Source organism: Haliotis rufescens, unplaced genomic scaffold, assembly GCF_023055435.1.
Source record: "Haliotis rufescens isolate VD_foot unplaced genomic scaffold, xgHalRufe1.0.p SCAF_37, whole genome shotgun sequence".
Taxonomy (NCBI): Eukaryota; Metazoa; Mollusca; class Gastropoda; order Lepetellida; family Haliotidae; genus Haliotis; species Haliotis rufescens.
Genome location: NW_025964079.1, coordinates 3,357,663 through 3,371,246, shown reverse-complemented (window position 1 = coordinate 3,371,246; position 13,584 = coordinate 3,357,663). Strand labels below are relative to the sequence as shown.

At 41.1% G+C, this 13,584-nt stretch overlaps 1 protein-coding gene across 7 annotated transcripts in view; it reads left to right on the top strand.

Annotated features, from left to right (window-relative positions):
* LOC124144314 (uncharacterized protein C10orf67, mitochondrial-like) overlaps positions 1–11,487 on the top strand; it is a 42,160-nt gene extending 30,673 nt beyond the window's left edge. For all 7 annotated transcript variants that reach the window (XM_048381210.1, XM_048381216.1, XM_048381211.1 and 4 more), the window contains 4 exons: positions 4,672–4,759; positions 5,628–5,690; positions 6,385–6,493; positions 8,385–11,487. In XM_048381210.1, the coding sequence (XP_048237167.1) occupies positions 4,672–4,759; positions 5,628–5,690; positions 6,385–6,493; positions 8,385–8,536 (412 nt within the window). In that variant the 3' untranslated portion in view covers positions 8,537–11,487. The remainder of the gene's footprint in view (positions 1–4,671; positions 4,760–5,627; positions 5,691–6,384; positions 6,494–8,384) is intronic.
* Positions 11,488–13,584: the final 2,097 nt, after the last annotated feature.

Here is a 13,584-nt window from a genome sequence, read left to right as displayed (position 1 = left end):
GTCATATCCAGCGTGCTTGTCGCTCTCGAAGCGCCATGAATGATAGATCTTCAGGTCGTGGTCACAGCCGTGGTCGTGGTCGCGACAGGGGCCGTGGTCATGGTCGTGGTACCCATTACAAGGACAACAGATCTTCCACTAATCATGCTAATCGTATTGACGATGTATCTCAGGAAGACGAGAACAATGAATATGGACTTTTTAAGGTAGAAACTCAACATGCTCAAAACGGATTGAGTGGTAAGGGACACAGAGTGGAGCCCTATCTCATTGAAGTGTTAGTTAATGGTAAAAAGCTAACTATGGAGATAGACACTGGCGCAGCAACTTCCGTGATCAGTTCAAGTACTTTCCATTCAGTGTGGAAGGAGGGTGATGACAGGCCCAAGTTAAGTGAGACCAATGCTATTCTTCGGTCCTACAACAGAGAGAGAATACCGATAGTAGGCACTACAGACGTTCAAGTAAATTATGGAAATCAGTCCGCTACTCTCCCGCTGACAGTGGTGGAAGGTGATGGCGAGAACTTGCTTGGCAGAGATTGGCTTCAGGCCATCAGATTAGATTGGGGGAAAATTTTGAATGTGAGAAATGAAGGGTTACAAGACATTTTGAACTCTTATTCTGATGTGTTCCAAGATGATATAGGGGAATTCAAGGATCAAAAGGTCACTATTGAGATCACCTCAAATGTGCCAAGATTTTATAAGCACAGGAATGTTGCTTATGCTCTTCGTCAGAAAGTTGACGATGAACTTGAACGCCTTGAAAAACAGGGTATTATCAAGCCAGTGCAGTATTCTGATTGGGCTGCTCCAATCGTACCAGTGGTTAAATCCAATGGGAACATACGAATTTGCGGAGACTACAAATTAACTGTCAACAAGGTCGCTCGTACTAATGTTTACCCCATTCCACGGATCGAAGATCTGTTCGCATCTTTGTCAGGTGGAAAGACTTTCACGAAACTGGATTTAAGTCAAGCCTACCAACAGTTAACCCTTGACGAGGAGTCGCAAAAGCTCACGACTATAAACACTCATCGTGGCCTCTATCAGTACCAGCGCTTACCCTTTGGCATATCGGCAGCTCCAGCTGTATTCCAGCGAACTATGGAGTGCTTGCTCAAAGACATTCCCCATGTCTGTGTCTACTTGGATGATATTCTCGTCACCGGGGCCTCTGAACAGGAACATTTGGAAAACATGAAGGAAGTCCTATCCAGACTTAGCAAGGCTGGTCTCAGATTGAACGCACAGAAGTGCAAATTCATGGTCGGCTCAGTAGAGTATTTGGGTCACAAAATAGATGCGCAGGGTTTGCATCCCCTTGATGAAAAGGTGAAGGCTATAGTGTCGGCTCCAGCTCCACGCAATGTTGCTGAACTTAAATCCTTCCTTGGACTCGTGCAGTATTATCAGCTTTTCTTGCCTAATCTCGCCACTACCTTGGCACCCTTGCATCGGCTTCTCAGGAAAGAAGTTACCTGGTCATGGGGAGCTCAACAGAAAAAAGCTTTCAACATGGTGAAAGGACATTTGTCTTCCTGTGATCTCTTGACGCATTATGATCCCCATAAGAAACTTGTATTGGCGTGTGATGCATCTCCCTATGGGGTAGGTGCCGTCCTCTCACATCAGTCTGATGATGGTGTAGAGAAACCAATAGCATTCGCATCCAGGTCTCTGTTGCAAGCAGAAAAGAATTACTCTCAATTGGATCGTGAAGCTCTAGCAATTATCTTCGGAACTAAGAAGTTCCATCAGTATATCTACGGGCGTTCCTTTACTCTGTTGTCAGATCACAAACCCCTCGAGAGCATCTTCAGTCGGGACAAGGGCATTTCACAGATGGCATCGAGCAGAATTCAACGTTGGGCATTAACCCTCTCTGCATATAACTATACAATCGAGTACAGAAAAGGTACTTCCCTTGCGAATGCCGACTGCATGAGTCGTCTTCCCTTACCATACACACCACCAAATCCACCTCTACCAGGGGACACAATCCTCTTACTGGAAGCAATGGATGCTTCTCCTGTGAAATCATGGCAAATTAAACAATGGACGGACAGAGATCCAACCCTTTCCAGAGTAAGAAATTTCCTTCTTTCTGGATGGCCAAGCATAAATCTAGAGGAGTCTTTCACTCCTTTTGTGAAAAGGAAACATGAATTGAGTGTCCTTGATGGCTGTGTTTTGTGGGGCAATCGTATTGTTGTGCCGCCACAAGGTCGAGAGATTGTTGTGAACATGTTGCATGAAGCTCATCCAGGTATCTCGCGCATGAAGTCTGTAGCGCGTGGATTCGTATGGTGGCCAAAGATGGATGATGAATTGGAACTCAAGGTGAAAACCTGTTCTGTGTGTCAACAGTCTCGTCCAGTACAAGCCGAGGCTTCGCTTCACTTTTGGGAATGGCCTGAACATCCATGGAGTCGTTTGCATTTAGACTATGCCGGACCTTTCCTGGGTAAAATGTTCCTTGTGTGTATTGACGCACATTCTAAATGGTTGGAAGTGTTTCCAGTGAACAGTGCCACATCCACTGCTACAATTGATTGTCTCAGACATATGTTTGCAACTCATGGACTGCCAGACCAAGTGGTCACTGACAATGGCACTTGTTTTACAAGTGAGGAATTCTCTGTCTTTATGAAACGTAATGGCATCACTCATACATGTGTGGCACCGTATCACCCTGCCTCTAATGGGTTAGCAGAACGAGCTGTACAAACCTTTAAATCTGGCATTAAACGTATGACAGGGGGCACATTGGACACAAAACTTGCACGGTTTTTGTTCAGATACAGACTTACCCCGCAGACTACAACGGGGTTATCTCCAGCAGAATTACTTCTTCGAAGAAGACCAAAGTCTCATCTCAATCTTCTTCATCCAGATATGAGCTGTAAAGTTAGGAACAAACAAGAACAGCAAAAGTCAGTACATGATGCACATGCAAAGGACCGTCACTTGCAAGTTGGAGATCTTATGTATGTTTTAAACTTTCGTCCTGGTGACAAATGGTTGTCAGGAATCATAACAGAGAGAACCGGTCCAGTGTCGTTCCATGTTCGTCTTGACAATGGTGGTGTTGTCAAGCGCCATATTGATCACCTGCGTTTGCGCCATGTTCTGAAGCATGAAAGCCAACATGATAAATCAGTTCCATCAACACATGAACAATCAGTTCTACCAGAACTACCCGACAAGTTACCTATGTTGCCTGAACCTGGCAACATTCCAGTACTTCCGGGTACCCCTCACTTGCAAGATGAAGTTACTTCTACAAGGCCCGAGCCACAGCAGGTCTTACCAGAGGCACTATCTCCTACTCAGTCAGATTCTTGTGGTGCGCAAGAATTTCGTCGTTCTTCCAGAATCCGGAAAGCGCTGGATAGACTTAATCTAAAGATTGCTGCTGAGTTATGAACTGTAATGAGAATGTGATGTATTTCACACTATTTGTCACCTAAGTGAACCATCAGTGATTGATAGTTTTGGATCTTGTTATTGGTTCCCTTATTCAGACATAAGCAGATGCATATCCAGTTATCTTTAATCATTAATGCAAGTGCATATTCAGTTAAAGTGTTCCAGTTATTGTGTGACATGAGAGACTCTAAATAACATCTGGAACAATTTTGGTTAAATTTCATTTAAAATGTTCCAATGAGATGTGTGAAGAGACACTTTACATCTTCTGGAGCAATTGTCAGTTCTTTCAACATGTGTAGATTCATTATGGTAGTTATGTTTAAAGTGCAACAAAACTATGGGGGAGGAGTGTCATAGAGTAACAGTTTAAACAATAAGCCACTCCCCGTGATTTCCACTTAAGCATAATAACTGCTCCCTTAGCAGGGAATTCTGGGAACCCTCGCGACGGCTGTTTCCGCCATGAATGTAAACACTCAAGAAGAGTAAATACATGTACATCTTGACTATCCCTCTAATACCGGGTTGTCTTGTTTATTAAATGATTGTATGTAGTCTGGGGTTACCACAGGAGGGTCATCCAGAATTATGACAGTCTCTTGGGGGAGGGTCTTAAAAAATAATCCCCATATTTGGGGAAAGTCGTGAAAATGTACAAAGACCTGGGAGGGTGTTCCAAAAATATGAAAAGCATCTAGGAAGGGCAATTATTTTTAGTACATAAGTTCATATAGAATCCCTGATTCACCTCTGTAATAAATGACCGGTCCCTTTTACAGAGTGAGTGAGTGAGTTGGGTTTAACGCCACTTTTAACAGTATTCCCATTATATCATGGAGTGTCAGCTTAATGTGGTAGGAGAGCCAAAGTGATGCAGGTCTCAAATGTTTACCACTTCGGTGAAACCCACGAGCATGGGTATGGTGCTGATAAACCTAGAAACCTGATCAGGTCGAACTGGGATTTGAACCCACTATTATAAGTTTCTGGTGTGCCCAAAGGGTGCAACTCTGCACAGATAACTTAGACAGAGAGTGACAGGCCCAATGGCGGTGTTGTAAAGAGCCCACATCATTTTTGGATTAGAAACATTAACAGGAACAATTTTAAAAATCCAAATGCAGTAATGCAGACTGTAACACACTGCAAGTTTTGTTCGGTTGTCCTGAAGTTCACATTTTACGCTGAAAGAAGGATGTACTCTCACTCATGCTCCTGGTGTCTCCTTCAGCTTACACGCCCTCAAGGATGAGAGTTACCTGCGCCACACGATGCAGAGGCAGGCTGCAACCCTCCATCAGGCCTCCGTCAGCTACTCCGTGAGTATACGTTATAGTGTGCCAGCAATCTCATTAAAATCAGATTTTAGTTCTCGCTACCGCTAAACAAAGATCTGAGGACATCCCATTACGGGGCAAGTCAGACCGACCTTGTGCGAACTTTGACCGAACCATGGAATGACCAATCAGAAGGCAGCTTTCTCGTGCTTTACGGCACTTATTTCAAATTGGAAACTACGCCTCGAAACATATTTTGACAAATTCTCAGTCTAAAATTTGAAACCTGAACAAAAAAACATACTGGAATGGCTAATAGATGGTCTAGATTGTATGGATTCAGTCGTTAAACCCGTAACTATTATTCGGAATACCCCATGTTAAAGTTTTCGAGGTTGCATGATTAGAAATCACATTTCGACTGTCACTTTCATAATTTGGTAAGCGACGCTCTGATTGGTCAGATGAAAGGTCGTTCTGACGTGACCCCTAATGGGATGTCTTCAGATCTTTGTTAAGCGGTAGCGAGAACTAAGGTCTGATTTTAATGAGATTACGTGTGCCAGCTGTACATCCCTGTAAGAATCCTGCCCTCAAAGTATTTCCGCTAAAGTGCACATAGTTTTTTTACGTTTATACCTCCATAAATGCCAAAACATTTAATAAAGTCAATTTTATAAATAAATAAATTGACAATGATAAAATTGCAGACTTCTTTATTAATCATAAAAAAAATAAATATGTAGACACCAATGCAAAACCAGTGACCTGGTTCAGCACCCTCCCTATTATCATCCAATCAGGGAGTAGTATTTGCTTGTGGGCGTGGCCTATTTCATAAAAGCCAAAAGGATTTGCTTGGTTAGCCAATCCAGTGCCATGGCCTCACTTGCTGTATATGTATTTCCAGGTGGACACTCCAGTAGGAATCGTGCCCACAAAGACTCCAGTCAGCTCCAGGAAACACCCACTGGTGAGTGAGACTCGCGTCTTGTGTAGCAGCTCGTGGAGTACAGTGGACTCCCTTGCGGGGCTGGAGCTGCTTCACCAGCTAAAGGAATAAACTTTTTTGAGTAAAGTCAGCTCAGATGGAGGCATTATGCAGAAATGACAAAATTATACTGCAAATTTAAAACCAGATTCCAACCTGATTGTGCTTGTGTTTCCCCAAGGTGAAACTGTCTACAGCCTGTATGGCCTGCAGTAAATTTACGTTTTGAATAATCTGTCACAATAAGCTGCAGTTACCGTATTCGACGTAATAAGCGCCCTGCTCTAATGAGCACCCATGGCGATATTTGCTAATATATTGGCTAGTGAACAATCCCAATTATCACCCCATCCGATTGATCAATGTACACAAGTCTTTTTTATTCGTGTATAATATGTGTGTTATATGCATCCTTATTTATGGGAAATTAAATTCTGGAAAAAATATATCTGTCATATATAAACATTTCAGGCTGTCAGCATAAATCATGAAATTTAGGATCTTTCAACTCTGTTGTTTTCACCAAAATAATATTCTAATAAGAGCCCCCTATTTCTAATTTTGAGAGCGCCCTGGGCGCGTATTATGTCGAATAAGGTAATACCTTTCACTTCCCATATTGTACCTGTAATGGTTATTAAAATAATCAAAAGAAAGATGTTTTTCTCCCCTGCAGCCTGATATCCCGCGCAGTGGCAAGTCTCAGCGTGGTGGCGACAAGGACTACATCTCCTACACTGTGTCCGCCCCCAGCGGCAGGGGCACAGCCATGTTCTCTGTAGACGGTTTGTATTCTAACATCATGTGTTCAATTTGGACTGAATGAGTGTTTGGAGATATGTCTGTTCTGTTATTTTGCTGAGTGTTTCTAGGGCTTGGGTCCTGCTCAACACTGAAGCACCTGCTACGTGTGGTGTCTCCTTAGACAACTGACTTTGTTAGAAATATTCCTCTGTTCACCCAGCAGTCACCGGCCCATTTTACATTAACATTGCATGATTAACTGTGCATGCTGGAGTAAAGTACATGTGAAAACAATTACTTTCATGAAAATATGAAAAAATTGGAAGTACATTTTGCTGAATCTTTTTTCAACAAATTGAAAATGTACAATCGTTTAAGTGAAGACGGCAGGTATTTGATTTACTGTAGTAACCTACTTGCTTTAACTGTCAGGAAAATATTTGATTACTTCTTGAAACATTGGTTTTGTCTTGGTCTCATAAACAAGACGGTGTTCAAATGAAAAGGGTCCTGGGCCCCGTTCCACAAAGTGATCTTAGCGCTAAGTCAATCCTAACTCCCATTCTTTAACACTGACTTACTACAGTCGTAGCGCTAAGATCGTTTTGTGGAACGGGGCCCTGGGGTCCTTATGGTTTGCTGCATTACTGGGAATCTAAGAACCCCCTACATATTTACCATTGAACACTTTAACATCAAGGACCCCGTGGCTTTAAAACATAATTTTGAACACTGTCAGACTTGCATTTTTATCAATTTTGTTTTGCCTTAGCTCAGAGGAGGCCTCTGATTTCAATAACAAAGACTACATTTTAACGTTAATGTCAAGGTTGTCAGTTTATTCTGGAGTGTGAGTGAGAGATGGTAATGTGACTGTTAACCTTTTAGCGCCTCACAGGCAGCTTGGGTTGTATGTTCCCTAGGGAGCTGAGAATTAAAATCGAATGCACACTGAACCATTGACAAGGGTAATAATGTAGCGCTTTGAGCACGCTTTAGGGTGTTGATTTGGCAGAATAAAAATGCTCATTATTATTATTGACTGATACCCCTAAAAGTTATACTGTATTCAAAGTAATAAGCGCCGAGGGCGCTCTCAAAATAAAAAATAGAAGGCTCTTTTTAGAATAAAATTTTGGTGAAAATAACCAGAGGTGAAAGATCGTAAATTTCATGGTTTATGCTGGCCTGAAATGATACAAAAGAAAAGTCTGTGTCTATTATACAGGACAGATATATTTTTCCAGAATTTAATTGCCCATAATTAAGGTTGCATGTAACACACGAGTGTGTATTATACACAAATAAATAAGTCTTGTGTACATTGATCAATCGGAAGGAATTGGGATTGTTCACTAGCCAATCAACTCAACTCGAAAGGGTGCACGGGAATCACACACGTTGAGACGCCTAACGCTAACACCGTATTCGTGCGTGCGTGATTCCCGTGCAGCCCTTCGAGTTGAGTTGATTGGTTCATTTGTGTCATATGACGCATGCAGATGGCCGTTTCAATGAATGCATGTTCCACCCGTGACGAACAGGTCTGGTTGTTGAGGAAATATAGTGATAGCTAAATAGATAGATTTTTTATTCATGCACCAATTGTCTTTAAATGTAATATCCAGTTATGTATGACTGTTTAATAATCTCATACCAACTTTGACTGGAGTAGGTCCAATAGTTTTTCAGATATTGTAGTAAACGTCGGTACCTTAAATTACCTTCCAGACTATATCTGCCATTGAACACTTCAACATCAAGGACCCCATTGTTTTAAAACATAATTTTGAACACATTTTTATCTATTTTGTTTTGCCTCAGCTCAGAGGAGGCCTCTGATTTCAATAACAAAGACTGTAAGTTTTAACATTAATGTCAAGGTTGTCAGTTTATTGAGGAAGTGCTGTAACCTTCTCTTCTCCCCTTCAGAGAACCAGGTGATGTCCGATGACCAGGATATGCCAGAAGACGTCGTCCCACTCCCTGGGCCACCGATGAGGAACCCTACCGATTGCGGAGACGACAGCCGCCCTTCAACACAAGGTCACGTGGTCGTGTTACCATCTGTCGAGGCCCAGTGATATTCAGTACTTGTCTGTGAGATACAGGATCAGTTTTAAGCCAATGTTGGCGCTACAGTTTCAGGTTTGAACCAAATGGTTGAACATCTAAGCTGTGCGCCATGTTTGTGTTTTGAGTTGGGTCTTCATGGCAGGTGACTATTGGACTGGATCATGTTTTAATTATTTCGGTCAGAAAACTGTCCTCAGTTTTAAATGTGAGATGCAAAATTGGACCTTTATAGTATTTACACACACTGGTATTTAAATTTGTTTTAATATATAATGTACAGTTTCCATAAGTTATCCTCATACCCAAACTGAATGTCAGATTCACTTCCAAGTAGATTTGTACTATTGTTTTCCATTTGATTTGTACACTTCAGTGGATGGATGCCAGCTTAACACTCTGTACGCTAGGTATTTGCCCCTGTTTAAACATACACTGATGTGGTGTGGTGTGCACATTTGTGCTGATGTACAATTGTTGGTCATGCTATTTGGGACTCCATTCAACAGTTATCTTCCTCAGTGAAGACACTTTCTGTGCTACAGCTATACGTTTCTTTAATCAACCTTTGGTCATGGGTTAACAGCTCAGCTATGAGAAGTCTACGTTTAGTCATTGGTTTACAGCACTTTAATTTACACGGCTATGAGAAGTCTACGTTTAGTCATTGGTTTACAGCACTTTAATTTACACGGCTATGAGAAGTCAATGTTTAGTCATGGGTTAACAGCACTTTAATTTACACAGCTATGAGAAGTCTACGTTTAGTCATGGGTTAACAGCACTTTAATTTACACAGCTATGAGAAGTCTACGTTTAGTCATGGGTTAACAGCACTTTAATTTACACAGCTATGAGAAGTCTATGTTTAGTCATGGGTTAACAGCACTTTAATTTACACAGCTATGAGAAGTCTACGTTTAGTCATGGGTTAACAGCACTTTAATTTACACGGCTATGAGAAGTCTACGTTTAGTCATGGGTTAACAGCACTTTAATTTACACGGCTATGAGAAGTCTACGTTTAGTAATGGGTTAACAGCACTTTAATTTACACGGCTGTGATAAGTCTACGTTTAGTCATGGGTTTACAGCACTTTAATTTACACGGCTATGATAAGTCTACGTTTAGTCATGGGTTTACAGCACTTTAATTTATGCGGCTATGAGAAGTCTACGTTTAGTCATGGGTTAACAGCACTTTAATTTCCACGACAACCCAAATCTAAATTTAATCATGGGGTAAAATGCCAGTTTTATGTCCACGACTATCCAAAGTCTACATTTACTCAATGGAGTTTTGCTGCTACATTCTAGGTCCAATCACGATAGTTGGCATGTTGGTTTGTTAAATCATGTTCAGCCGTGCTAGATTATGACAGTTTTGTAGCATGGAGCCCTGATTCTGTAGACCCAATCAGCATTTTTTCTCTTGCCTTTCTCCGATACCAAACATTCCGACACAATGTTGCCTGTGATATATGTGGGTTTACGCTCAGCATTTTTTCCCTTGCCTTTCCCCGATACCAAACATTCCGACACAATGTTGCCTGTCACAGTGTGATATATATGTGGGTTTACATTAATGTCATCACCGTCCATTTATTACATATATATTTTGTACATGAGTTGTTTTTGAACTTGTGATATACTGTACCAGTAAGTATTTTAAGTATTCAAGCGATGTCCATTTGATTGTTCTGTTGTTTGTTCTTCCATTCCCCTGCCATTGAATAAGTTGTGATATTCAAGCACTGTAACAAATGTTTTACTATGTAATAACCATTCCAGGTACATTATGGGAAGTGAAAGGTATTACTGTATTCGACATAATACGCGCCCAGGGCGCTCTCAAAATTAGAAATAGGGGGCTCTTATTAGAATATTATTTTGGTGAAAAACAACAGAGTTGAAAGATCATAAATTTCGTGATTTATGCTGACAGCCTGAAATGTTTATATACGTCAGATATATTTTTCCAGAATTTAATTTCCCATAATTAAGGATGCATATAACACACATATTATACACAAATATTCACCCACCCTGGAAACCACCACTGACATTGATGATACATTTTCTGTTCTTATTTTGTTATTTGTTCACATGAGCCCCTGACTGTCATTGCTAGTTCATATACCTGTGTTATAGATATGTTTAAACAATGGGGATAAATGGGGAAGAAATTGAACTTTGCATTACACTCAAAATAAGAAGAGTGACATTTCTCAGAAATGAAAAATTATTGAAATCTTTGAAAATATATAACATGTATACTTGAGATAGTCATAAGAAAGAGGCTTTACTTCTAAATGCCGATAATTTATTTTCAATTGTTTTTTATGACGGTTTTTATATTGGTCAGGTGTATTTTGACTTGAAGTTTGCTCCAGTATTTATTACAATGCAGGCAATCCTATACCAGGGCTTACCGATGATGCCGATGTCATGCTATTGTTGTTGGAGGTAATTCTTAACCAGGAATACACTGGCCATTCCAAACAGAATGTGAACAAGTGAAACAGATGTCACTGTAGGTCATTATGGAAAATAATAGAGAAATTATATTTCAATCTTATAAACAAAATGTTTTAAGTCAAAGAAATCAGTGGAACCTGTTGATTTGATTGATTTCGCCATTACATCTCCATGTTTGTTTCAAGTGTTGATTGTAATGAGAATTGGGTTGTTTCAATGTGTGATCGTTGCTCATGTCATTGACCACTGGTTTGTGGTCATGCAGCCTGCTGTAGCTGGAACATTGTTGCCTGGCAACATTAAATCATTCACCAGCCTGTTGAGTCGCTGGAAGTCACAGCTGACATGGGTACAATATGTTTCTGTTAGTGTGTATGCAATTCATTTGCTAAAATGAACTGTGGTGTTCCTGAAGCTGTGATAATACATAACTATTTATTGTACATAGATGGGTGTTTTCCCCACAATAAATACAGACTAGATCTGTGTGTCTTGTTCCTTACTTGCTGCTTCGTGTCTGCACTGCAAGATCATGATTAGTTGTGAGAAGATGTCATCTTGTACAAACCGCTTCCGTGGTCTAGTGGTAGAGCGTCCGCCCTGAGAGGGGAAGGTCCGGCCTTGTCATACCAAAAGATGATAAAAGATGGTACTTGTTGTTAACCTGCCTGGCACTCGTCATTCAGGGGCTAAAACAAGGACTGGTCGGCTCGGAGTCGGTATACTGTGTCTGGGTGGGGTATTCATGTTACACTGTGGCATGGTATCTCAGTGTGATGGTACTATATATTGGCATTAGTCTGGACTAGTACAAGCAGCCACACACACAAACAAACACGTGCATGCACGCTGCTATATAAGTGCAATAATCTTGGATGCGACATTAAACTCCATTTCACCTCACCTCTACTCATCTTGTAGCGGGAATGGAATGCTCTCCTACACGGAGCCGGCCCATTCTGGCGCATTAATACTTCTCCCGATTGCAGCAATACGTGATTTACACAGTCCATTCAACAAATTATTCATTCCACATTTTGATGAACATGTGTAAGATTTGCATTGAGAATATATCACTAATGTAGTGCAACTGTTTGTATTTGCTCACATAGTCCATTTATTGTATGGTTCCATGCACAGACATCAAACCCCTTTGGATGGTTATCGATATGTTATATACTACTAACAAACACCTAACCCGTGAGGATCCGGGTAGAGAATTGGTCTTCAGCAAACCATGCTTGCTGTAAGGGGCGACTTATAGGATTGGGTCATCAAACCAAAATACGCAGATCAATGCTCATGGTTAAGGGGTTGTCTTGTTCAGACTCGATTATTTACAGACTGCTGTCATATTGCTGAGTGTGGTGCTAAACAACACACAAACAAGCAAAAACACCTGATTGAGATGGCAGATTAACTATAGTCACAAAAATTTTGGATATCAGGGATATAGTAGGATATCTATTTTATTAGACAGAATAATCTGTACATCACACTGTAAGACTTTTGACAGCACAAAATAGTCCCCTGGGTGCTTATCACGTCGAATACGGTAATAATAAATATGATAGCACGTCTGCCACAGGCCAGCGCGATGTGACGATTCATCACATCTTACACGGTCCATTCGAGATATTGCTTATGTTCTTCATCTGTTTCATATTTGACAAGTCTACACATCTTGATAAACATATGTCATACAATGGTTAACTTTCATTGAGAAAATAACCTGAATCATTAAAAACTATTTCCATTTGCGTAGTAGTCCTATGTTTACATTGGTTGTACAGCTCCACGTGCTGTCATCGAAGCCGTACGGAGAGCTAGCGATACGGTCACTTTGATGTGTAAATATGTATTGTTATGCAACACACCATCACAGTTGTAGTAGCATATCTATATAATTATGCAAAACAATATGTAAAGCTCCCCCAAATACTTCCATTAGTCCCTTCTATTCTGATTTCTGAAAAAGCGTGTTTGTTTACAAACAAGAGAAAAGTCCAGTCACATAATACATATGCAAATTAGCCTGTGGCAGTGGTGTTATGCTAAGTCACCAACTGTGCCGGATTGTGTGGTGAGGTGAGGTGGAAAGGGGTTTAACGTCGCGTCCAAGGTTATTACACTTATATAGCGATGTGCATGCACGTGTGTGTGTGTGTGTGTGTGTGTGTGTGTGTGTGTGTCTGCTGGAACTAGTCCGGACTGATGCCGATTTATAGTGTTAGCTCACTGAGATACCATGCCGCAGTTTAACATGAATACCCCACTCAGACACAGTACACTGACTCCGAGCCCCTTAATGCCGAGCGCCAGGCAGGGTAACAACAAGTACCATCTTTTAACGTCTTTTGGTATGACGTGGTCGGGGATCAAACCCCGGACCTTCCGCTCTCCGGGCGGACGCTCTACCACTAGACCACGGAGACGGTCTCCGGAGTGTGTGAGTCTTGACCAGACAAACCAACGAGCAACTTCCTTTGATGTTGGGTAATGAAACATGACAAGGATCATGGATCCTGACCACCCAAAAGAGAGACACATGCCAATTTCATTTCAACATTTATTATTCTCA